The sequence below is a fragment of the Alosa alosa genome, chromosome 4 (genome assembly GCF_017589495.1).
Source record: "Alosa alosa isolate M-15738 ecotype Scorff River chromosome 4, AALO_Geno_1.1, whole genome shotgun sequence".
Classification (NCBI taxonomy): domain Eukaryota; kingdom Metazoa; phylum Chordata; class Actinopteri; order Clupeiformes; family Clupeidae; genus Alosa; species Alosa alosa.
In genome coordinates this window covers 15,315,011-15,339,247 of record NC_063192.1, presented here as the reverse complement: position 1 = coordinate 15,339,247, position 24,237 = coordinate 15,315,011, and the positions used below count along the sequence as shown (strand labels likewise).

Genomic DNA, 24,237 nt, shown 5'->3' with positions numbered 1-24,237 from the left:
CCATGGAGAGCAATACATCTATGTGACGGCAATGTGACAGCCTGTAACTGCCAAAAAATGTGTAGGCCTAATCATTAATCACTAATTAAACGGAGTGCTTTAAATAGACAACACTCAAAATATAGATTAGGTCTTCTGAAACCACTGTGGACAATTACAATGTTCTTTATCAGATCTAGACAGAGGTTAAGGTTAATGACTTCAAGAGAATAACAAGCTGATGTGTGTAATGCAGCAAGTCAACAGAACATTTTCACCCTCTGTTTAGTGGCCAACACGTATAATAATTGAGAAAACAGTGCCCTTAGTCCCAAGTTGCTGGACCAAGGTAGAACACCCACGGTACACCCACATATGGAAATCAAACACGCCCTTTTGCTTGCAAGGAAGTTGTCACCATTAAACCACTTCCTACTTCCTGCAAATACTTACTATTCCGGGGTTTGTATGCGGTGGATGAATTCAGAGCTTTACTGATATTTATGAATTATCATGGCTGCTATCACTTCTGCTTCGGCAACAGAACCTCCTGGACTAGAGACCCAGCGGCGAGAGATCGAGACCATTGTACAGAATCATGAACTCCGAGCTGGGGATAGTTGGTAGGCTCTTACCGCCCTCTTGACTGACACCCACATAGAGCAAACACTGGCGCTTAATAACAAGTGAAAAATCTGTTTTACCTGCTCGGACAGCTGCCAGTTAATGTTGGTGTAACTTACTCTCAATTGGCCTTTCAATGTTTTTGTAAGACGTGTACAAGTTGAAGAAGCCCTGATAGTTTCTGCCTAGCTACTGCGCCGACCCTCAGTGATCCAACGTGTCGTTAGCTTGTGGCTAATATGATGGGTTTCTGAAATAAGCTGGTGACGTTTGGTGACTTTTTGTGCTAGCTAGCTAGAAGCTATTTAGCTAGCTGCTGGCTAAATAGCTATTTGAGCAATACATTACGTCGTAATGTGAACTTTGGCTCTAAGAGATGACAGCAATTGCCATTGACCCTTCTCACCTGTGCCATTGTTTGGACGGACGTATTTTTTAAACATATTCTGTACTAATTTGACATGCAATTGCAACTGTTAAAATGCTAACGTTATCTAGCTAATGGTAGCTAATGTAAGTAGAATTGGCCATAGGCTGCGTCAGAAAGGTTTAGCAGGTGTTCTGTACACATTTACACAGAGACAAAAAGAAACAATTAAATTATCATAATGATTTAAGTTAACCTAGCATATATGCTGTTTGTAACTTTAAATAACACAATCATTTTAACTTTATTTCTAATCATCTCTTATGTTTCAATTTCCAGTTAGCCAGCTGCAATTGATACTTTTGTTTTTTCCCACGATGACCTACAGAAATTCCTGTCTAGTTTTCCTTTCACTTAAGCGCTGTAACCGGTTCTTCTAGCGGAAATAAAATGTCAACAGCAAGAAATATTTTTTTAGTTGAACACACACTTTCCCAATGTTTTCGTAATAGTTAACTACAGTTTTCATAATTCGCGTTTCAAAACATTATTTCTGCTTTTGTCTGACATCACGACTGCAGTGATGATGCCATTGCCATTGTCAGCTCGTTATTTTATGTGTTTACTTTTTCGAGGCCTCACACATGCAGGACTATAACCCTCTTCCCTTATTTCCTGCTGTCTGTGTGTGTGTCTGTCTGTGTGTATGATGGTGTAGCTGAATGTCATTTTTGAATTGAGTTGAATGTGTTTGTTTCTAATGTAGGTATTTGGTGGAGAGGAGATGGTTTGAGCAGTGGAAAGAGTATATAAAAACTGGGGATCAGAACTCTTCGTCCTTTCCTGGCCAGATTGATAACACAGAACTCTTTGAGGGTACGCTTCTGTTTGTTCAGACACCTATTATATGGAAAGTAATTTTGAATGTTATGACTGTATGAAATCCATGATAAAATGGTATATTAGAGAGTATTAACAGTCGTAGTAGACGACAGGATTTTTCCCAAAAACCCTTTTATTTGTCTGTATAACTCGGTTGTCTAAATCCCCAATAAAGACATCACAACAGAGAGATCCAGAGAAAATGGTGCACACAGTGATGGAAGTAGCACCTCGGTGGATTGACCAAATAATTTTAATCCCCCCAGATTTGGATTCATACCACCTAAAGGAGCGCCTGGTGGAGAACGAGGACTTTGTGTTGATCCCAGCTGAGGCTTGGCGCAACTTGTTGGCCTGGTATGGCCTGGTGGATGATCAACCTGCATTAGAGCGGAAGGTAACTAGCTTAGCTGTGGTGACCAATGACTGGTACAGATAAACTCTGTGAGACCGGTAGTGTGGGTTATTTCGCCGTGTGGCTGTGTGCAGATGTGGGTAGCTGATAAAAGTTGAGTTGCTTTTGTTGTTGTTGTTGTTGTTGTTGTTGTAGCTGATAAAAGTTTAGTTGCTTTTGTTTGTTGTTTTGCTTTGTTGCTCCTGCTGTTGTTGCTCCTGCTGTTGTTGCTCCTGCTGTTGTTTTTTAAAGAGTGTATTGTTCGGAATCTGGCTGGTACTTTACAGGTTGTGGACCTACCCAGCACTGTGAAAGTTGAGGTCTACCCTGTGGAGGTCTTCCTCTGCCTACATAGCAACATGGACAATGTTGTGACAGCGCAGTTCAGCAGAGTAGACACCATACGTGAGTGGTGCTCATTTTATTCCTCTCCTATTGTTGTTGGTGTGTTGTTATTATAGCATGAACACATGTGTATTTATCATAAGAGATGTCTGAAGCAGAACAGTCGAGAAAATCCTATTAGGAAGACAAGGAAGCAGTCCTGTACTCATGGTGTCTACTCCATTGGATGCACAGAAGTACCAACTCTTCTAATTAGTTTTGCTGTGTTAGCCCCCGAAGATTAAGAAAACTGTGTTGCTTATTGGAAAAATCAGTTGATACATGTTGTAACACAGCATTAATTTATACACAGCTGTGTGTCTCTGTATGTGTGTGTCTAGATTATGTAAAAAGGTTAATCTGACCTGATTTAAATGCAGTGTCATACCCTTAAAATGAACAGGCTATCATAATGAAGTGGGAGGTTAAATGTGAATGTAATAATGCTGCTAAATTTGATTTTGGGGCCCCATAGAGACCATTGAGAAGATGATGAGGAAGCAGTTTGACGTTGGAGAGAGCGCTGAGACACGGCTCTGGATGAAGAGCTCCGACACCAGCTGTGAGCGCCTGCGAAACATTTACGTGTCCGTCCTTGACTCCTGCCTCAGCTCTGGGATGGTGAATAGTTGCACGCACGCACGCACGCACACTCACCAGTATCACATGCGCTCACACTCACACACATAACACATTCATTATATATGCACTTTCACGACCACCTAAATCCCCCTCAGATGCATCGCTACCATCTGCATTTGTCTGACTGACAGCTGAACCCACCCTACCTCCAGCACACACGTAACTTCCCAGCACGTACCCCTATTCAGTGAACACTACAGTTGCATTCAGTAGACTTAAGTCCAGTCCAGACATGTCTGTCCAGGGTCATGTTTCCTCTCTGGAGGCCTCTGAGCTGGCTTGTGTGCTGTGCTGAGACTTGCTCTGCCTGTCTTGCAGACGGTGATCATGGAGATGAGAAATGCGGACGGGACCTGGCCAAGCTCCAGGCCTCAGATAATGTGAGTCCCTCAGTAAACAACAAAAACCTCGGGGCGGACTGCCCTCTCTTGTTGTGCTTTCTGGTTTGAAGCGGGTGTTTTTGTCTGTGGGTAGTAGCAAAGTTGGGTCTGTCATTTGACACCGTTGTGTGTCAAAGATTCAGAATCAGAACTGGAATCATGTGTTATTCATAGAGAGTGTGATTGTTGATGTGGGGCAGATTCTGAGCTGATGAAAGAGGTTCTGATTGTGATGTTGGGTCCTAACTCTGCAGGAGGAACTCTGTGGAGGAGCAGGACTCGTACCGGGGGCAACCAGGGGTGTGCGGCCTGACCAACCTGGGGAACACCTGCTTTATGAACTCTGCCCTGCAGGTCAGAACTGGACTGTGTCCCTCATGGGAATATTGCCTCCATGTTTTAAAGTACAGTGAACCATGAACTTGTAGCATAGTATATTATCCGGCTATACTATTATAATGACTTCAGGAAGTGTGTTTCCTAATATTAGAGTTGGTGTAAGCCCAGATGGACTATGATGCAGAGTTTTGGATATGCAAATTCAAAAATTTGGTTATTATATTGCTGTTTACTTTCCTAGTGTCTTAGTAACACACCACAATTGACTGAGTACTTCCTCCGCAACGCGTACCTCGAGGAGCTCAACTTCACCAATCCCCTGGGCATGAAGGGAGAGATCGCCGAGGCCTACGCTGATGTCATCAAACAGATGTGGACTGGCAGGCACTACTCTGTGGTTCCACGTGTCTTCAAGGTAGAGTGTCAAATGTCATGAGAACCACCTTGCCATTCACCAGTCCCTTCATTCAGCGTTTGCTTTTATGATGGATAAACAAGCAGGATGTTATTTTCAGCTTTGAAGCTACCATACATAACAGGACCTGCAGTCATAGCCTGAAAGTGAAGTAAAGGCTCCAGTGTGCTTGCCCTATTCCATTTGTGTTTGCCTGGGATGAAGACTATGAGTAATACTGCATCATCCCCAGACTGATAAAACATCATAACATTCTCATTTGAGAAGTTATTGCTGTGATGTGCTGTCTAAAGGCCATACTCATAATCATGTCATGGATTGCGAACATGCACAATTTGCAATGAATCAGTTCTCCCTCAGTCGAAATGTATTTGTTCACACAATGCAGTCACACAGTCTAGCCCTAGACTTCTGCTTACAGGAAACAGATCAGAAGAGATTTTTAACTTGATTGCACTGTTTGCCTGATCAACATTTCTTGTGCAGCAGATTGCACTGTTTGCCTGATCAACATATTTTGTGCAGAAGGTATAATCTCTCAAAGCGGAATAGTCCCATTCTTGCATATTGGGTGAATAAATCCAATCTGCATGTTTTAAATTGTTAATCATACTCACACTCAAATTGAAATGTCTGCCTTATAGTCTGAGGTTTTGGCTATTGTCTTCATATAAGACAGCCCGAGCTTTGGAGACCAATGGAATTGCACATTGATGATGCCACAGAGATTATTTTTGTTTCAATGGATCAGTAAGCTTGTAAGCCACACCTTTCAAAACCAGATGAACAATAAATCAGAGCATGTTTATGATTGTGTCTTATGCTGTCTTGGCCTAAACCAGATGAACAATAAATCAGAGCATGTTTATGATTGTGTCTTATGCTGTCTTGGCCTATGAGTTAGTGGGTGGGTGTGAGTGAGTGAGTGAGTGAGTGAGTGAGTGAGTGAGTGAGTGAGTGAGTGAGTGAGTGAGTGAGTGAGTGAGTGAGTGAGTGAGTGAGTGAGTGAGTGAGTGAGTGAGTGAGTGAGTCTGTCTCTGTCTCTGTCTCTGTCTCTGTCTCTGTGTCTGTGTCTGTCTGTCTGTCTGTCTGTCTCTCTGTCTCAACCACCTGCATTACAAGGACCAACTCAGCTTCTGATCTGAATCATCTTATCTTAATGTGGTCTTTTCCAGCAGCACATAAAAAAAGGTTATTTCCCACAGGTCATTAAAGCAAGTGCCCTGGATAAGGACAGCCATCTTGCTTGATCTTGTACTGTATGCAAACCAATGCAACACAAATAGTCCATAAAGCTGTACTATGTAAATGTGACTCAGTAATAATTTAGACACCACCTTAACCACTCGTGTCTGTGTCTGTATGCCTGTATGTCTGTGTGTGTGTGTGTGCGTGTGCGTGTGTATGTGTAGACGAAGGTGGGCCACTTTGCCTCGCAGTTCCTGGGCTACCAGCAGCACGACTCCCAGGAGCTTCTATCCTTCCTGCTGGACGGCCTCCACGAGGACCTTAACCGCGTCAAGAACAAGGAGTACATCGAGCTGAGGGACGCCGATGGCCGACCTGACCAGGTAAAGCTGGCTGGCAGCTCAAAATATAAAAAAAATCCTTTTTTAACCCTCTTAGTTTATGTGAGGAGAGTTATATGACGATGACATTGCGATTAGGATATCAAGGTCCCTTTATGGCCTCTGATTCCCCCGAGCACGAAGGAGAAGGAAAGAAAGGAAACATGGAAAGGAATGTTTGGATGGAGGGTTGTCCTCTAGTTTTCCAGGCAACTTTTCATGGTCTGTCACGCCTCAGGCTTGAGTACACATTTCTATCCATTGTTGCCATCGTAGCCAGAAAAGCCTTCTGGCACTGTTATGTATTGACTTCTGTAATAACAGTTGGCCCCAGGGGAGAGTCTGTGCAGTCAAGATGAATGGCAAGGTGGAAACAGGCTGCTTGGGTGGTGATGGGGGTGATGGCAGGTGATTGGCCCAAAATCTGATGGAAGTGTTGAGTTGTGCTATATAAGGCCCAGGATCCCGTGCTGCACCTTCTGTCAAATCTATGGCACGCGCACCCTGTTGTCAAGGTCCACGTGTCCAAGGCTCAGATGGACATGAGTTATTAGGACCAGAGTGGGGTAGAGCCACAGTGGGCCGATGGCAAACAGCCTGGGGCTTGTGCAGATGCTAACGAGAGATGCTGTGGTGGAGCAGGCATGACTAATGGTCAGGTCTGGGTCTTATGCCAGGAGCTCTCACTCAGAAGGATTTATTGAGGAGTAAAATAAACGCTATTTTATACCACTTACAATGCTCAAAATATAATTACACTTATGTGGTAGTGTGGTGAGGGTCCCTACAGACAAACTGAAGTATTGTAAACTATGAAAGTGCACCACAGGGTTCCCCGAATAGCGGCCCGCGGGCCACATCCGGCCTGCAGGAGCCATGTGAGTGGCACGCCTTAGCAAACCACCAGCTTCACGTTGCATACGGTCAGGCTATTCCAATTGAAAAATTGTAGTAGTTGTCACAATGTTGCTAATTTGCTTTCAGAGGTGCAGTAAAGGAAAAAGTTTTTGGTCTTTAAATGTTTTCAATTTTTAAATGTTTCCAGGTGTATGTGTGTTTAATCCTGAATGCTTTGGCCTTTGGTTTGGCATGCTTGACATAATTTGACCCTTGGGCCAGACTATTTGGGGACCCCTGATATGCAGAGAGGTTGCAACAAGACCTGTATCTGAAGGAATTGCATGGCTTCGTGTTCCGGTAGTATTAAATCAGTGGGCTCGTTCGACCTCTGCAACGTTGTGTAGGTCTGGCTGAACACGAGGCATGTTTGTGTTGTAAGATTCAGCCAGATCTGCAGAGCGCTGCAAGATCGATCGCACCCGCTGATTTGACGCTTGACATGAATTCATAAAATGTGGGCCGGTTACTTTTTTTAAAGGTATGATTTGTGGGCCTAGAATCAGAATCCATGACGGGCATTTTCTTTCTGTAGGAAGTAGCAGAGGAAGCGTGGCGTAACCATAGGCGACGGAACGACTCTGTGATCGTTGACACTTTCCACGGGCTGTTCAAGTCAACGCTGGTTTGTCCAGAATGCCACAAAGTCTCGGTGACCTTTGACCCCTTCTGCTACCTGAGTGTCCCCTTGCCAGTCAGCAAGGAGAGGGTGATGGAGGTGTTCTTCGTCTCGCTTGACCCTGGTGCCAAGCCGGTCCAGGTACACACTACCCAGCTCCAGCCCAGTTATTTCCCTCTTTATTTTAAAATGTTTTTAAAAATATATTTTTTAATATTCTTTATTTTGATCTGTCTAGCATCGAGTGGTTGTGCCCAAAGCTGGTAAGGTGATTGACTTGTGCATCGCCCTATCCCAGGTAACAGATGTGCCAGCCAATCAGGTAAACCATACATCTCCCTCCCCTTTTTTTCTGAGTGAATACTGATAGATTATTAAATAAATATTAATGATTAATCCGAATTTGTGAAATATGTAACATTTGTGTAATGTAAATGCAAAATGTGGATGAAAAAGTGTATGTTGTGAAAATCTGTGATTAATTATAGTATAAGAAGATCCCAGATCTATTCATCATGATTTTGTGTGCGTGTGTGTGTCATTATTTTGTGTTCATTTGGTTCCTTTTGCTCTCAGATGGTTGTGGCAGACGTGTTCAACCACCGCTTCTATAAGATTTACCACTCTGACGAGTCTCTGAGCTGCATTCTGGACAGAGATGATATATTTGTGTAAGCTTTTAATCGTCTGCTAACTAACCACTGTTAATATTAACCGCAGCTCCCACTCATTGCAAATGCTGGCACTGCTACAATACAAAGATGCATGGACAGAAATAAAATGCCATCATTGCCAAAGAGCAGAATGTTCAAAGATTGCTTTGACAAAATCAGGGCAATATATGTCATTTTCAGGCATGTTTAACATGACCGTGCAAGGGAATTAAGAACAAATCCTATATCTGAGGTCTAAATGGTCTGTTACAATCAAGTCCATGGACCCTTGCCAGGATTTAAGTATAGACTGTGTGAAAATGATCAGCAGTGACCACTCTTTGTCCCTATTTGTTGCACTATACAGCGCTGGCTGTCATTCTGTCATTCTGCAGTTTGAGTACATGTGCTGTGTATGAACAGCGCCACCTGCTGTCACAATGAGGAAATGGGCTCTTAATGCTTGTCTTTCCTTGTGGTGTTCTCAGGTTATGTACTGTACTGTACTGTACTGTAATGTACTACCGTTGTGTAGTGTTTCATTCTGTACTGTGTTTATATCACATAACTGGTAAAGCTAAACTTGGCTGCGTTGCTAGGGTTACCATGTATCAGTAAGATGCACTGTAAAGCCTGGCTGTGCTAACTGCAAAATCTATAATCTGTGGGAAATGTATGCAGAATGCAAAGCATTGATATGGGTGGTAGATTGCTCACCCTGTTGCCTCTACTTTCCTTCAGGTATGAGCTGAGCAGCGGGGCAGTGGAGGATGATGGGGAGGAGGTGGTGCTGGCTGTGTACCTGCGGGAGCGCCCCCACTACCGGGACTACGGCTCAGGCAGCAGCTATGGCACCTCACTGTTTGGCCACCCGCTCCTGATGGCCGTGCCCCGCGAGCAGTGCACCCGCGACGCCCTCTACTACCTGTTCCTGCAGCGCCTGGCGTGAGTCCTGCACACAGACCAGTGGTCTCGCATGGAGTGATGTGCTACGAAGGCTGCTCCTCTTTCAGCTACAGTAGTGCTATGGTTTGATATGGTTCTTATGCCAGGTCGGAAATAAAACTGAAGCATAACTATATTGACCTTATGTCAGGTGCAGTTTCATTTCCCTGAAAATTATGTCGTCGTAGAACTGTTTAGTTGGCAGTGCTCACACTACTGTGCCCCTCACAGAACACTGACTTAAAATACTAACTTAAACTTGAAATTTGAACTTAACTCTTATTGTGTTTAACATCTGTGGGACTGTATCTTACTTGTCAAGTACAGGTTGTGTCAGGTAAGCTAAATATCCTGTAATGTTTTTGGGTGTGAATGCTTGTGTGGTTGTAGGCGCTACGTTCACACCCCGGATCCCTCAGACGAGGTTGAGGAAGAGGAGGCGGATGATGAAGGTGGGGAAGATGAGGATGAGGAGGAGGAAGAGTTGTACAAGACCCAGACCAATGGACTGGGCAACGGTGAGCGTTTCTCTTTGAAAATAGCCTCCATGAAGAAAAAGAAAGTGAAACCTTGTACTGTTATACATACTGGTGATTTTTCACATAGATCTCCATTTCTCGAGGACACGAGTACAGAAAAAAAACCCTAAAACAAGCGGTTTTACCTAGCTTGAGTTGCTAATTCCAACAGCTAAAGCAGCCAGACAGCTACAACGCTACCCTCTGGGGGCATGTCCGTGAGCCCCCATGTGAAAAATGGCTGGATTTCTTCTTTAACCTGCTTGTTTCTTAGTTCTAATCTGTTTATTTGTCTCTCTCTTTCTCTAAAAACTCACAAAACAGACAAAAGAGATGATGACTGTGAAAAGGCAGGACCTTCCAAGCAGGCTGGCGAGGGGGAAGAATGCACCACTAAGATGACTCCATCAGTGGGGCAGGCTGATGGAGAGAACAATGGCCAATCAGAGCCCAGTTCGGAGGATGCGGCCAGCGACCCGGAGAGGGGCAACAGCTCGGAGGAGGGCCAGTCGGCCGGCAGCAGCAGCGCCGACACAGCCACCCAGTCGGACGTCGCCACCACCGAGGCCTCTGGGAAGGCGGAGGACCAGGACGAGGAGGACGAGGAACAGGGGGAGGAAGAGGAGAGGAGGGATGGGGATTCAACAGCTATAGCTGGTGCATCGTCAGGGAAACGGCTGACGGGGAGCGGGAGGAATGGGCAAGGTAGGAAGAGGCGGAGACCGCTTTTCACCATCCAGGCGGTCAACTCCAACGGCACCACGGAGAGAGGGATGGGCGAGGGGGGCAGCGCCTTCTCCTTCAGCTGTAAGTGGCACATCTCTTTACCAAACCCATCTCTTTACACAATCTCTTAGACACAACCTCTCTTACCACTTAGCAAAGTGAACATCCAGTAGTGCATCAGCTGTGAATGTAATTCTAACACACACACTCAGACATGCACAACACATTGGTACAGATATGATGAGTATCTTTCAGGAAGAAGCATGTGGCAGCAAGGTTCAGAGTCAGAATCCAGAAGTCCTCACACACATACCCTACCCTCGCAACACAACGCAACCCAACACAACCCAACACAACAGAACATGTGTGATGTGTTTATGAGCCTCGTCATGTAATCTGAAGTTGGTTTCCTCTGATTCCATGTGCAGCTCAGCCTTACGTGGCCATCGACTGGGACCCTGACATGAAGAAGAAGTACTATGACGATAACGAGGCTGAGGTAGGAATGTGTGGGGTGTACACACACACACACACACTTTTTCCATGTTTGTATTTTTGTCTTAGTGATGGCTCAAGTAAGGCTCAGCCACCACAGTGAAGTAGGGAGCCTTTCAAGTAGGTGGAGATAGACGCTGAGAGTACAGTGTTCAACACAACAGGTTTAAGCTCAGAGAGCTAAGCCACTGTGGGGGGCACCCAGGGCCTGAACAGGGGGAGAGATGAGTCTGTGGAGGAGAGATGTTCTCTGTTTAAAATCACCTAGTGGCATTGTAACATCTTGCAGCCAAGGTGGAACTGAACCTATCTTCTGTGCCCTGGATGTTTTTTCAGCATAATATGTATGTAGGTGCGTGATGATTAATTATGCCTGAGTGTGGGCCGGTGGCTATATTGGTATACAATTCCAACTTGCACTTACAAACACAGCAACATATATTTGTAGAGTTGAAGTCATTTGTCTTGTTTGTGTGATCAACAGAAATATGTGAAACACGCCAGCATGGAGGTCCCCCATCAGCAAACTACTGTGCAGTTGCAGGAGTGTATCGAACTCTTCACTACTGTGGAGACCCTAGAGGAGGAGAATCCCTGGTAATTAATGACCCCCTCTCTTTCTCTAACCTTGGGGTGATTCATCACCGCACATTAAAAACACACACAAAAGACCTCAAGCATCCTAATTATTAACTGCTCATGTTATGCAGACATGGGTATTGAGATGGTCCATTGAAATACAGACTCCTCAATAACACATTCATCATCATCCATTACTGTAGTTTCATGGATGAATTATAATGGAGTCATTTAGCAGAAATAATTATAGCGGTCTGAAGCAACAGATTTTATCCGTTAGATACATAATTGTGGCTTTTAAAATCAATGAAACCCATCATGAATGATGTTAAATTAATACTCAGCTACAACACAATTACTGAAATGCAATTCAGTAGTAGACACTAAATAGAAAAAGATCCAAGAAAAAAAATTGGCTTAGAGTTGAAAAAATTGGGGAAAAATGAGTAGTTTCATAAAATTACCATTGAGTTTTATTATATTACCAAAGGTGTATAGGCATAAACTGATTTCTGAGGGTCTTCTTTTGGTTTAACATGGATAGACCAGGCACCACGGCTTCCTCCATAACATCTGTGTTTTCCGTCTCTTGTGATGTGTCTGCAGGTACTGCCCCGTGTGTAAGAAGCACCAGCTGGCCACCAAGAAGCTGGACCTGTGGTCTCTACCAGAGGTTCTCATCATCCACCTCAAGCGCTTTTCCTACACCAAGTACTCCCGCGAGAAGCTGGACACTATAGTGGAGTTTCCCCTACGGTGAGAGCCCATCCTCCCATTGCATGCTGTGCAGTTATGAAAACAGAAATTTAGTAAATTGTGTCTAGTACAGATAGTTAATGATATGGCCCTTACTAAAATATTAATGGTGGTAAATTATATAAGTATAAATTGTTGAGGTTAGTTACGGTATCAAAGAACCACCTGTTATATGGAAGACATTAACAAAACATGGCTTATGCAATGGTAAAATCTCAAATGGCTATGTCACACATCATGTGATGGACAGACTATGCCGTCTGCCTCCTCTGGCTTCGGCCCGAACTCGTGCTGAATGCCCAGCTGGAGATGTGACAGACCCTGTGGGGCTGACGACAGGCTGCTGGTCATCTGCTGAAGGGTCTTGCTGTGACAGTGACATGAGAACCTCTCTTGACATGAGATCCCCTTCTTACTATTTGTTCATTTTGTTGCTCTTTCTCTCTCGACTCACTCTTTGGTCACAGAGAACTGGACTTCTCCGGCTACCTCTTGCGAAAGCCTGGGGCCAATGGGGAACCTCCCAGTCGCTATGACCTCATGGCCGTGTCAAACCATTACGGAGGCCTGAGGGATGGACACTGTGAGTGCCAGGCCTATTTCTCTGTTCTGCCTATACGCATATATATTAGTTTTCAACTCTGTTTAACTCTGTTCAGTTCCATGCAACTCCATATGTAGTGTTTCACAACACAAACATGACCTCTATCACATGATTGGATAACCTTTATGAATTATTAAAATACTCATGTGAAATTCTTTATGACGTAGAGCCAATGTCAGTATCTGTTCTCTCCTCTCAGATACCAGTTATGCCCGGAACAAAGACAATGGGCAGTGGTATTACTTTGATGACAGCAAGGTGACCTATGCAAGGGAGGATCAAATAGTGGTACGTGCGGAAAACTAATTGTAATACACTACAGTTTCTTCTTAACAGTGACTCAGTCGTTGCACAAGCAAGCTCTGTGTGTGCTTTGGGTAAACTTTCTGAACTTTGTGTGTAAGTGATTAAGAGTTTATTCACTGACCATTCCAATTTGATCAATGAAGTGAAAAAAAACATCTCGCTCTCTTTGTCTCTGCAGACCAATGCTGCCTACGTTCTGTTCTACCAGCGCCAAGACAAGATCCGCAAACCCACCCTGCCCGCCCCTGCAGATGGTTGCGCTGCCTCTGTGAAACCCGCCAACGACTTCACTTCCTCTAACCACGATGGCCTGGCTGCTGCTACTTCCTGCGTCAACATGGAAACTGACTGAAGCTGTCCCTCTCTTGTTTTTTTTTTTTTTTGTTTTGTTTTGTTTGATTATTTTGTTTTTCTTACCATCCTCTTTTGGGTGTGTCCGTTTTTTATTTTTTTTTTTCTTCGTTTCTTTGTTTCATTGTTCTTTTTTGGGGGACAACAACAACAAAAACAAAAACTTGAACCTTCTACCTCTTTGCAAACATGAAAGCAGAGGAAGAGGCTAAAATCTCAGGCCAAGGAGAGGAGGTGGAAGGGAGGGAGGGATGGGGTAACCAAGAAAGATGAAGCGTCCGGGGCGACCATAGGAGATGAGAGAATGGTGCGCGGCGGTTTTGTAGGGAACAGGTGCGGACAGATTCAGAAGTGGCGGTCGAATATGTCTGTGTTTTTCTGCTTTATTATCTGTTGCAAACATCCTTACGCTCAATGTTTGGGTTGTTGCCACATGTTGTTGAATTTTCTTATTCATTCAAATGGTGAATGTAGCTACTGCATGTCTGGGCAGGAGAAGCATTAAGAGTGCAGCCAATTTTATTCCACTGTGTCTGACTCAGTTCCTGCCTCCCCTTACTACTTACACCAGCAGTTGGCTTTGTGGAATACGCTACAGCTCACAAGATCTGAAAGGGTGATATCTAAGAACAGTGATCTGTGGCTGAACAGGAAAGAATTCTTTTTTTTTTTTTTTGTCTGTCAAATAAGTATCAGTTATATCAATCACATTCTGTTTTCCCCTCCCTCCGTCATATCAGGGACTGCATGAACAGATGTGGCTGACGAGTTGCAATAAGTGATCCTGCAAGGCAAGCTGAAAGACCACATACTTGTTGTTGAGGCATATTTTATGTAAAGACAGATGTGGTTGAACAGTAGCTTTGAATCTTGTGATAGATTATTTATTGATCATTTTAAGATTAATTATGAGGGACACTGGTGGGATTTTGTGTTTGTTTTTCTTTCATAAGTATGTTTCCTGGTGTTTTCCCAGTGACATCAGAATGCTTTTAAAACAGATCTTCCACTTGTTCTTTTAGAAAGTAAACCTCTGTTGCAGGACACAGATTCATATTTCTAAGGAAGAGTTTGTATTTATCTTTTGCAATAGATTCAACAACAAAGCATTTAAATTACTCTTTTCTGTTTTGCCCCCAACACTTGTGCAATTTCTATATTCCTTTGAGCAACGAGAATATTTCAGCTAAGTGCTTTCTGGATAGAGCTCTTGATCTGTTGATTTTTAAAAATTGCATCTGTACAGTATTTTTGTATTGTATTATCTTTGATCATCTGGATCAGATGCAGGGGACTGGTGATCTTTACTTTTATTTTTGTTTATAGATTGAATATATTATTATATTGTATACGCTTCTTTTGATATAAATAAATGATGATTAATAGGCTTGAGGGAGATTTTACACTTTGTCCATTTGTTGCTTTTGGTATATTCTTTTACCATCCAATGATGGGACTCATGTTTTCCTTTTGCTGGGAATCTTGGATTTTATTTTAAGTGCCCTGATTATGAATAAGATGAGTGGACTGTTTGGCCAGGTCCTGTATAGAGTGCTGATCATTTATTGTTGTGGCGATTCTGAGGGTTACCAACTTGACACCCTATAGCTATGGTGGCAAACAGGCTGTGGCTCAGCATCCACTTTCTACTGTTTGTAGTGCTATCTCCTTCACATATATATGGCTAAGTGTTATATGCTTAAAGGTACTTCCCACTTAATTGCTTGAAAGGCTAAATTTCACTTGTTTTCATACAGGATGTATACGGTCAGTGGCTTGGATAAGTAATTGCAAAATGACAAAACTTGCATTGTTCTTTACATACCCTCAGAAGTCCTCTCTAAGACTGTGCTGTCACATTGCTTTTGCCTTCACATTAACTGTGGTTGTGCCACCACTACCTTCCACTTAAAGTATTAGGATATTTTAAATGTAGAGCGCACTGACTATGAGGATATTCTCCTGCACATTTGTGTGCATCACATGGAGCTGTTATTACAGATATTGTTTTATATACTCGAACAGCCAACAAAATTATTTTTTTATGCTGTCAAACTCAGTGTTCACTGCTGTATAATCAAAAGAGGCTTCAACTGAATTTTTCACTTGCTTGTCTTCCATTTGTACTTTGGGATAGGATGGAACAGTCCCTACTCGAGGGTAGCTGTAAAATAATTTTAGAGAGAACGCCAGCAGAAGTTTTGCATTTTGATGATTTATTCAGGGGACTCTCGTTCCACTAGAACTTCATTGGTTGACTCATTTTATGGACTACTTTATTATGTTCAGTGCAATGTGACTGCCTTTACTTCATGGGAGATAAGTATGATTAGTGTAAGGCTGATTATAAATGCATAGTTTTATGACAAAAGTTAGAGTGACCAATGACAGGTTCAACAGCTAGCGCAAACCTACCAAGATGTATTGGAGAATGACTCAGGTTTAGGCATTTTCAGTTGCTCTGATTTTGAAATGATTTAATTTCTGTTTTGTCCTTGCCCTTAAAGAGCAATTTATTTTACATGTGTTAAACTGCAGTGAATTTAACTATTGGTCTGGACCACAGAATAAAACTAAGAGAATCAACCAGGTTTTCAATAACTTCACAAGTAAGTCAGTGTAATAAATGGACATTTGTCCAGTGTGCGCACTTTTTTTTTTTCTACGGGTGAGGTGCACAAATGTGCACTGTTATTTTTTTCCACTGGGCATAATATGAATGCATTTCCACATTTCTTTTTTCGTGTAATGGGGAGCCATTAAACTTCATACTGTACAAAATCAATGAACTGTAAATAAAAAATGCTATTTAAAAATTGTGATGTGGAGAATTTTATCCTGAATTTGAAATGTCACATTTCCCACTGGTCGGTGTCCCACCTGAACTGTAAACATAAGCGTATCATAATCCATAATGAAACTACTGGATGAAACAAATGTGTTTAGATGTCCACAGGTATTTTTTTTAATTAAATATGTAAAACAATGACAAATTTTCAACTTTCAGTAGTAATGAGTAGAATGAGGATACTCCGATCCAGGTATATTCATCTACAGTGGAGAAGTGGGTTATAACAAGCATTTGGCACTGAATTTAAAAAGGTGCAAAAGCCAGACATTCAAGTGGAAAAAGCTTTTAACAATAACGGATTTATGACATACGCTCTGATTCCTCTAAACAAATATAACACAGAATATAAAATACTCAAAAGAGCATGGGACGACCAACCCCTTTGGAATTATTTTAATGAATGTTATGAAAAACTAGGTTGTGTTATGTATGAATGTAATTGGCTGGTGTATGTTTCCTGCACCGTTGGATGTAAAATATCCCTCCTTGCCATCGTTCATGTTTTCTTCTCCATCATTATCCCATACTTTAAGACATTTTCAGTGAACGTTCAGTCGTCCATCTGGGCCACCTGTTCACATAAAGCAACTGACCAAGCAACTGACCAGTCTCGTTCCAAGTACCGAAGGACACTTGGGAAGCTATCTTCAGAAGACAGGGCGTTTAAGTTCCTGACTGAAGAGGCCTCGGAAGTTAAGGTCTTGAGCCATCAGCTCTTCCTCCACGTTCTCCAGGGCCCATTTGTGCTCAACGATCTCCAGAGCCTCCCATTCACTCTATAACAGCACCCAGGACAAAACACAACTCCTTAAGAAACACTCAATTCACTATTTTGAAGTAACTTTTGAAGACCCTTCAATGGTTCTTGAGTTTTACACGCAAGACAACACTGGCGAGGATTGAAATGGCCTTTATTATTAAAAAATATGACAACACAGAGCTAACTGTAACATTCCATTGAATACTTTTGAAAAGCTAAATTGTATTTACATTACTTTTATCCAATGTGACTTCCAAGTGAGAACTAACACTAAAGGGATCAATAAAATATAATAAAGATCAATAAAGTATTGACCCTTGGGGATCAATAAAGTATCTATCTATCTATCTATCTATCTATCTATAGCTACATTACAAAACAACAAATACTACAAACACCACAAGAAGACCCAAGTACAGAACTACCAGAGGATGAGAGTGCAGAAGTTAAGTGAGGATAAATGTTTACATTACATACAGGATTTTATTTTTTGCTTATAGGTACCTCAGGATTTCACTACAAAGGCGATGTATAAACACAATGTATAAGCACTGGGTGTACCTTGAAGGCCTTATTTGGGTCAGGAGGCATTGCCATAGCAGCTCCAGTCATCTGGTCCTGCATGATCCTTGACTGATCGGCAGCTTTGTTAAAAAAGTCACACACAAAACACAAGCGAAATTTAGCACAGCCAACCTTAGTCTGATGTTTTAGAATATACAAAAAGATATACCTTCAAAAACTCTGAGGGTTTGGCATCTTATTTGACTTAACTAATGACAAATATGAACCAATAACAAAGGTTTGTTAAATAGTTGACAAATATGAACCAAAAGTTGTTAACTAATTGAAATGTTTTGTTGATATTCCATCTGTAACAACAAAAGTAATTTTTTTGGGGCATGATAAAATCCTGAGATCTCAGAACTGGTGTAATGCTATGCATGCAAACAGCAGAATATTACTACTCTTAACCCATAATCTGATACAAGCATCTCAATAACACTTCTGAAGGAAAGCTCAAGGTGTGTGGATGAGAGTCCAGCTTACCATTGTCCTGTCCAAGGATGAGACTGTACATACTGCGCAACCCAAAAACATTGAGGAAGTACCAAGAAGCAGAGCTCACCCTGTTCAAATCAACAGAATGTGCATTTCAGTGTGGAACAAAGATGAGATTCATTGTCTGTGGCCTACAAGCTGTCTTTGTGTGACTTATGGCAAAACAACCATAAGAGTTAAGGATTAATGATGCTGCTTAATTTTCTTAATTCACTTTCTACTGAAACACTCACAACGACTCATGTAATATATAACCAAATCAAAATCGACTCTGAATCACAAGTAATAATATAAGGCCTTCAGAAGCTTACCAAGAAGCATCAAGTGACAGCAGCTCAATTCCTCTTTGAAGCATTGGTTTGAACCGCAGGGTCAAAGGAAAGGGGACTTTGGCTTGGAAAAAAGTAACAAGAAATGTTGTGAGCCCATGGCTATGTGCAGGAAGAGGGATTTCATTTTTGACCAGAGTGAATCACTCCATACAAGATATAACTTATCTGAATCATACACATCTCTACATTATGTCCAGTTTATTCAAGTCTAGTCTCGAAGGCCCATCAATTCTTGAATAAATATAACAGTTTCCCAAATTACAGTTGTACACATTACTGTCAGACAGACAGACTGAATGGAGACAAAATGGATAAGAAAAAAATATGTATTTCTCAATACTTGTGACGAAGCCAGAAAAGGCCCAGTTTATCCATCCACCAATCACTATCATCGGAAGTACATTGGTCAAGTTTCCTTTCATCATGTCTGTCACCATACTGGGATCTGAAATCAAATACAATCAATGACAATATGTGAGTTTGGATACAGTAATCTACTATCTTAGTAGAGACTTGATAAAGACATGCGCCTTACCCGTCATAGGGTTTTTAGGAACAACCTTTCTCTTGACTTTCTTGAAAAACCCAGTTTCTGCATCATTGAAGTAATGCTTTCGCATAGCAAATGACTGCAAGAAAAATAACATGATTTTCACCAGCACAACAGTAATTGAGGGGTATTATCTTTGCAATGGACTGACAATTGCACACTGCTACAGCTCTGAGCGAGGGAAGGCAATATGTTGCTTGTTATTACCTGTTTGGGTATGTACCTTCCATTCTCTCTCAGTATTCGGCTCCTCAATAATACTTGACTGTAAAGACAGACAGGTTTCAAAGAAAGCCGTACAACGTTACTACCAATACAGTAAAAAAGCAAACAAAAGGCATGCCATAATAACCCTTCCATTAACTTGAGAAGTGTTCTCTCACCTGTCAGATACTTGTTCAAGATCCACTTTCTTGTCACTGTGCAAAAGTTGTGTGACATAGTGACGGATAACTCCAACGAAAAAAGTAATAAAGACAATTGGTAAAACTACCCAAACACGGATACTGGAATCCAAAAGCAACTCTGGTCCAGACATTTTGAGTTTCACTGGCGTTAGCCTGCTAATTAGCCAGCAAGCTAGGTAGCGTTCGAACAGTAGTTCCCTAAGTTACAGTTGTAGGAAACTCACGAATAATACTTGTTTAGTGTAATTAATGGCAAATGTGGATATTTAGGCTCAGCAGAGGGTAGCAACAAAGTAGTATCATGAAGACAAAAAGTCAAACAAATAACGATTCCAAGGACATGTTAATCTTACAAGCCAGCGCCACGCTAGCCATCTCCCTGCAGGCTGTGCCGAAGTTAGCAATGCACCACCGCAACAGCCAACCAGGAAGAGGTGGTCCTCAATGACCTTTGACATACATCGAAGTTGTGCTTTTTATACAGTTCTGAATGTGATTTAGTAGGAAAATGTATGTGTATGTACATGCAGTTTTATTAATGTGTATATACATTACATTATATTTATTATTTTTTTACAAAAAAGTTTACCGGTAAATGTCACATAAAACATGTGTAGTTGCACTCATTTTCAAAATAAAAGCTTAATATCAAAGATCACAACTATCTAGGAGTAATTTAATACTGATAAAAATGTAAAATAGCATAACATCAAAAGCAAATAGCTTCATGTGGCATCTTAAAATTCCAGGGTCGCAAACTGTACATTTTAGGAAAACTATTGACTGTATCACAGGGAATCAACATGATTAGACTTTTAAATTAGAAATGATTTCCCAGAATTCCAAGCGGGAGGAAATGCATGTCGTCTGGCTAGTGGCTAAGGCAACTTCACATGACAAGCAACTGAGATAGAGTTGGTTCAGTTTAAGCTAATGTGTTTATTCTAACATTACCAATTTAAAGCAGCTTCAAAGCTCGAATACGGTAACGTGTATGGTTAAACATATTGCATGTAACCATTTCGTACAATATTTATGCATGGAAGAGCGATTGCAGTTCCTTGTTTCATCTTGCCTTACTTGCCCATAGTAGTTTCTCTTGTATTGTCGTGTAACATGAGATGTTGATCTCGCAGATTATCCTAGATTTCTTGTAATCACATAGCTGAGGCCTTATGTGGACGCTAGACATACAGGATGACAACTGGGAAGAAAAACATTGACCAGAAGGTGCTGCAGTATGAAACGTTTATCAACGAGGTGTTGAAAAGAGATTTGCAGTAAGTGTGTGCGAGTCTCATGCACATCGTCTTAAAGTATTACTGGCACGTCTACTAATCGAAGTCTCCGTTTTGACAGGAAAGTGTTGGAGCAAAGAGATGATGTGTACGAAAAGATTGCCCAGTATCTTCAGTTAAAAAATACAATTGAAACCATACAGGTAAGTTTACCATGAACAGAGACACACTCAGCAGGATTAAGTCAATTTTGAAAACTTGTCAACATTTTTAATTTTCTGTATAGGATTCTGGGAGTAGTGATCTTAAGACAGAGGTGGATCTTGGATGCAATTTCTATGTCCAAGCTCATGTGTAAGTGTAAAAGTGTCTCACCTAATTGTCTAAAATAGTTTATCAGTCTGTTGTCAAGATGATGCCTAAGGTAGCTCATTTACTGTTTGTAGGCCTGATGCCTCAAAAATATTTGTGGCTGTGGGATACGGATTTTTTGTGGAGTTCACACATGCAGAAGCCCTGAAGTTCATTGAGAAGAAGACTAGTCAGCTCACAGCGTGAGTAATGGGATCTAATACACAAGGAGCAGACAACACAATACTATTTTTTCTTACTTACCAGTGCTTGCACAAGGAGAGAATATAATGCTGTGACTGAAATATCTATTTACTCATTTCCACTCCCCCCATGTTGTTACCTATTTTATACAGTCTATGGTTGTTACACACACTGCAGAAACAAGTGGATTACTGATCAAATCATTATGTAGGTCTTGTTCAATGTACACCTTGACTGACTAGGCTTTCGTAGTGTGGTACAGTATCCTGAGCCACAATTTGTATAAAGGAATTGTTGATCTTGAGCTTGCAGTATTCCTGACAAATGGCATACCAGCGTCCCTCTCTGTTTTTTTCTTCAGTTGAAACTAGGGATGTAACGGTATGAAAATTTAACTTTGGTTATAGTGACCAAAATGATCACGGATTTCGGTATTATCGCGGTGTTTTTAAAAGTGTGTTCAATATGTTCAGAAAGCACTAATAGGCCTACACAAGCTGAAATAGTTTCAAAAAGTGTGACAGCATTTACTATATTACAAAATATATGACTTGGAGTTTGCTATTTCTGTTATTTGGATCCATTGAGTGAGACCAAAGTAAGTGTTCAAAATAAAACTTAGGCTATGGTATTCTCCTGATAACGTGAGTGGAATGGATTTAATGTGGACACGCACATAAAAACACGCAGAGTGGCTACATGATACAGTGCATGTTTTGCGGTGAAAATGTTCCGGCTTTTAAAAGCAGGTGTAGCCAAATCCGAATCACCGTTAAATCCATCAAGTAGATAACAGAATCAGTAGGGTACCAGTTTTGTTTCATTGTACCAGGCCTACTGTATGTCAAAAGCAGGCTCGGATGAAGCTGGGAAGGATTAAACACACGGTTTCCACACCGTGGTAATCAACCGTGATAATCATGATATTTGAAATAAAACGGCGACAGCGATTTATGGCTCACCTTTTTTTGTTTTTAACCTGTAGCACTTTGAGATCTACTGTATGATGAAAAGTGCATTATAAATAAAATGTATTATTATTTATTTATTTATTATTATTATGGCAGGCGACCGGCAAAATGGAATAGAAAATATTGAAGTGAATGGTGCAACGCATACAGCAAGTGGAATGACAGGGCGACCGTCGCTCGACCCTTTTTTATTTTTTATTTTTATTTTGATACGTCATAATAGAAAACAGCTGTCTGGCCACTGAATCGATGGGTGATCGCGTCGCCAGCGGTGTGTGTAGTAAAATGAATACAGAATTCCACCTTTGCGTTTGACTGTCATATTGCCCGCCGTGTATGGTGGGCTTTATGCTCTTGGCATGCTCACCACTCAGAAGTGGCCCAACTTATTGTGAAATTTGGAATATTGAACTAAAGCTTGATGATGAAAATGATATTGTAAATCAAATTGCAATAGCAATATCTGTAAAAAAAGTCCCTAAATGATGGAGGCATGTTGTATGTAGAGGGTCACCATATTTCAGTCCTCCTACATGATTATCTGTATCTAGCTGAGAATGCAGATGTTAGGATTTGGTTTCACTTTGGTGAGTATGGTATAAAAGGGGCAAAGGTCTGCAGTTGTTTAACTGCTCTTGTAAAGTAGCAGTATAGAATCTTAAAACTGCCCACCCAATTGTTTTGATGTTTAAAGTTGGTACCCCAAACAAAAAGCAGTAATTTCTGCTGGTCTGAATTAACATATGTCTGGTCTGAATCCTCACCAATGGCTAATGGTTGGATTTAGCTGACATTTATACCATACGTAATGCAACATCCTTCAGGCTATTAATAGTAGCATGTATTCACATAGCTGATCTCCACCCAAAACAGCTGAATAAGTTTTCTGTGTTTTAACGCTCCTTTCAATTCCTTTACCTTCTGTCTTTGTAGATTGTAAATTTGATTTGATAGGAATTTTATCAGGTTTACCAAGTGACTTTGTTATCAAATTCGCAAACATTTTCTTTGAACCTTATTTTGAGAGCTACTCGGAAACAGGTGGGGAGCTACTGGTAACTCACGAGTTACCTGTTGGAGACCCCTGCTTCAGATAATATCCACTGAATTTCAACTTGATTTGTGTTTCTGAATTTATGTAGCGATGAGAGAAAGCTGAACAGGACATTTGACAAGCGTGCAACCAGCACAAATTCAGGAACACAGAAATTCAGTTCACCTGATCTTTACACCTATCTTTGCATATTTAGAATGTGTAATGATGTAATGCATTTTACTTTAATTTTCAGATATTCAGAGGTGCTAACTAAAGATTCAGCCAAAATTAAGGCAAATATTCGCATGGTACTAGAGGTAGGTTTTAAAGCCTTAAACTGAAATAGTGTTTTGTATAGCTAGTATTTCTCTTCTTTAGTATTCTAAAACAAAATGTCTAAAGCAGAACAAAATTGTCTGTATAAACAAATAATTATGGACAAAATTGGCCATTTCAAAAGAAAAATCACACATAATTTACATTTTCGTTGTTTCCAGGGCCTCCGAGAGCTTCAGGGTTTGACTGATCTTCCTGAGGCAAGGAGAAGAGAGGTCCTGTAGAGCTGTTGTATGCTTTGGTATTGGGCTTCATGTAATGTTTCAAACATAGTCTTGTCTGTGCAATAAAATCTCACTCACTGTTAAAAGTGGCCTCCCAATGGGTGCACCAATGATGTTTTAATGTTGCTGTCTAGTTTGCAGTGATTAAAGTCTATATTTTTTAACTTTTCTGTGTCTTGAAATCTTTTTAGTGCATCCTTGTAGTTAAAACCTAGGCTTACTGTGTGGTGGAAAATTAAGATTTCCTTTATTGTAATTATCAAATTAATCATGGGTCATTCAGACACTCAGTAAAAAAAAAAAAATGCTATGGTAACATCATCAACTCTTAAACCCCTTATGAACTATTTAACAGAGTTAATTTCCACTTACCACTTACAGAAATAAGTTTTGTAGATGTGATTTGATCAAATTTGAAGTGTCATCTTTATAATGCAGTCCTTGAAAGTCAGCCTTGGATGATATAATGTACATGACAAACGAGACAGCCTG

At 41.2% G+C, this 24,237-nt stretch overlaps 3 protein-coding genes across 5 annotated transcripts; 2 read left to right on the top strand and 1 right to left on the bottom strand.

The window, feature by feature from the left end:
* Window positions 1–419: 419 nt before the first annotated feature.
* Window positions 420–13,559, top strand: usp11 (ubiquitin specific peptidase 11). Its single transcript, XM_048240925.1, has 21 exons — window positions 420–602; window positions 1,737–1,846; window positions 2,119–2,249; window positions 2,534–2,651; window positions 3,106–3,251; window positions 3,591–3,652; window positions 3,907–4,006; window positions 4,233–4,406; window positions 5,819–5,977; window positions 7,407–7,631; window positions 7,729–7,812; window positions 8,067–8,161; window positions 8,885–9,088; window positions 9,479–9,606; window positions 9,931–10,413; window positions 10,761–10,831; window positions 11,312–11,424; window positions 12,013–12,162; window positions 12,630–12,745; window positions 12,966–13,054; window positions 13,251–13,559. Exons 1-21 carry the CDS (start codon window positions 493–495, stop codon window positions 13,422–13,424), a joined length of 3,042 nt encoding a protein of 1,013 aa, XP_048096882.1. The 5' UTR covers window positions 420–492; the 3' UTR covers window positions 13,425–13,559.
* Window positions 13,560–16,364: 2,805 nt separating this feature from the next.
* On the bottom strand, window positions 16,365–19,820 carry zgc:86609 (ER membrane protein complex subunit 3-like). The gene is made up of 8 exons (XM_048240926.1): window positions 19,362–19,820; window positions 19,186–19,243; window positions 18,964–19,057; window positions 18,769–18,873; window positions 18,408–18,489; window positions 18,085–18,164; window positions 17,596–17,678; window positions 16,365–17,050 (listed from the first exon to the last, which is right to left on the bottom strand). Exons 1-8 carry the CDS (start codon window positions 19,514–19,516, stop codon window positions 16,922–16,924), a joined length of 786 nt encoding a protein of 261 aa, XP_048096883.1. The 5' UTR covers window positions 19,517–19,820; the 3' UTR covers window positions 16,365–16,921.
* A 421-nt stretch (window positions 19,821–20,241) lies between these two features.
* Window positions 20,242–23,909, top strand: uxt (ubiquitously-expressed, prefoldin-like chaperone). Of its 3 annotated transcripts, none has more exons than XM_048241269.1 (7): window positions 20,242–20,370; window positions 20,551–20,665; window positions 20,745–20,826; window positions 20,910–20,977; window positions 21,070–21,177; window positions 23,439–23,502; window positions 23,683–23,909. In XM_048241269.1, exons 2-7 carry the CDS (start codon window positions 20,583–20,585, stop codon window positions 23,743–23,745), a joined length of 468 nt encoding a protein of 155 aa, XP_048097226.1. In that variant the 5' UTR covers window positions 20,242–20,370; window positions 20,551–20,582; the 3' UTR covers window positions 23,746–23,909. The 3 variants fall into 3 exon arrangements, with proteins under 3 accessions (XP_048097226.1, XP_048097224.1, XP_048097225.1); XM_048241267.1 differs by having other exon boundaries at window positions 20,522–20,665; XM_048241268.1 differs by having other exon boundaries at window positions 20,242–20,665.
* The last annotated feature ends 328 nt before the right edge of the window (window positions 23,910–24,237 follow it).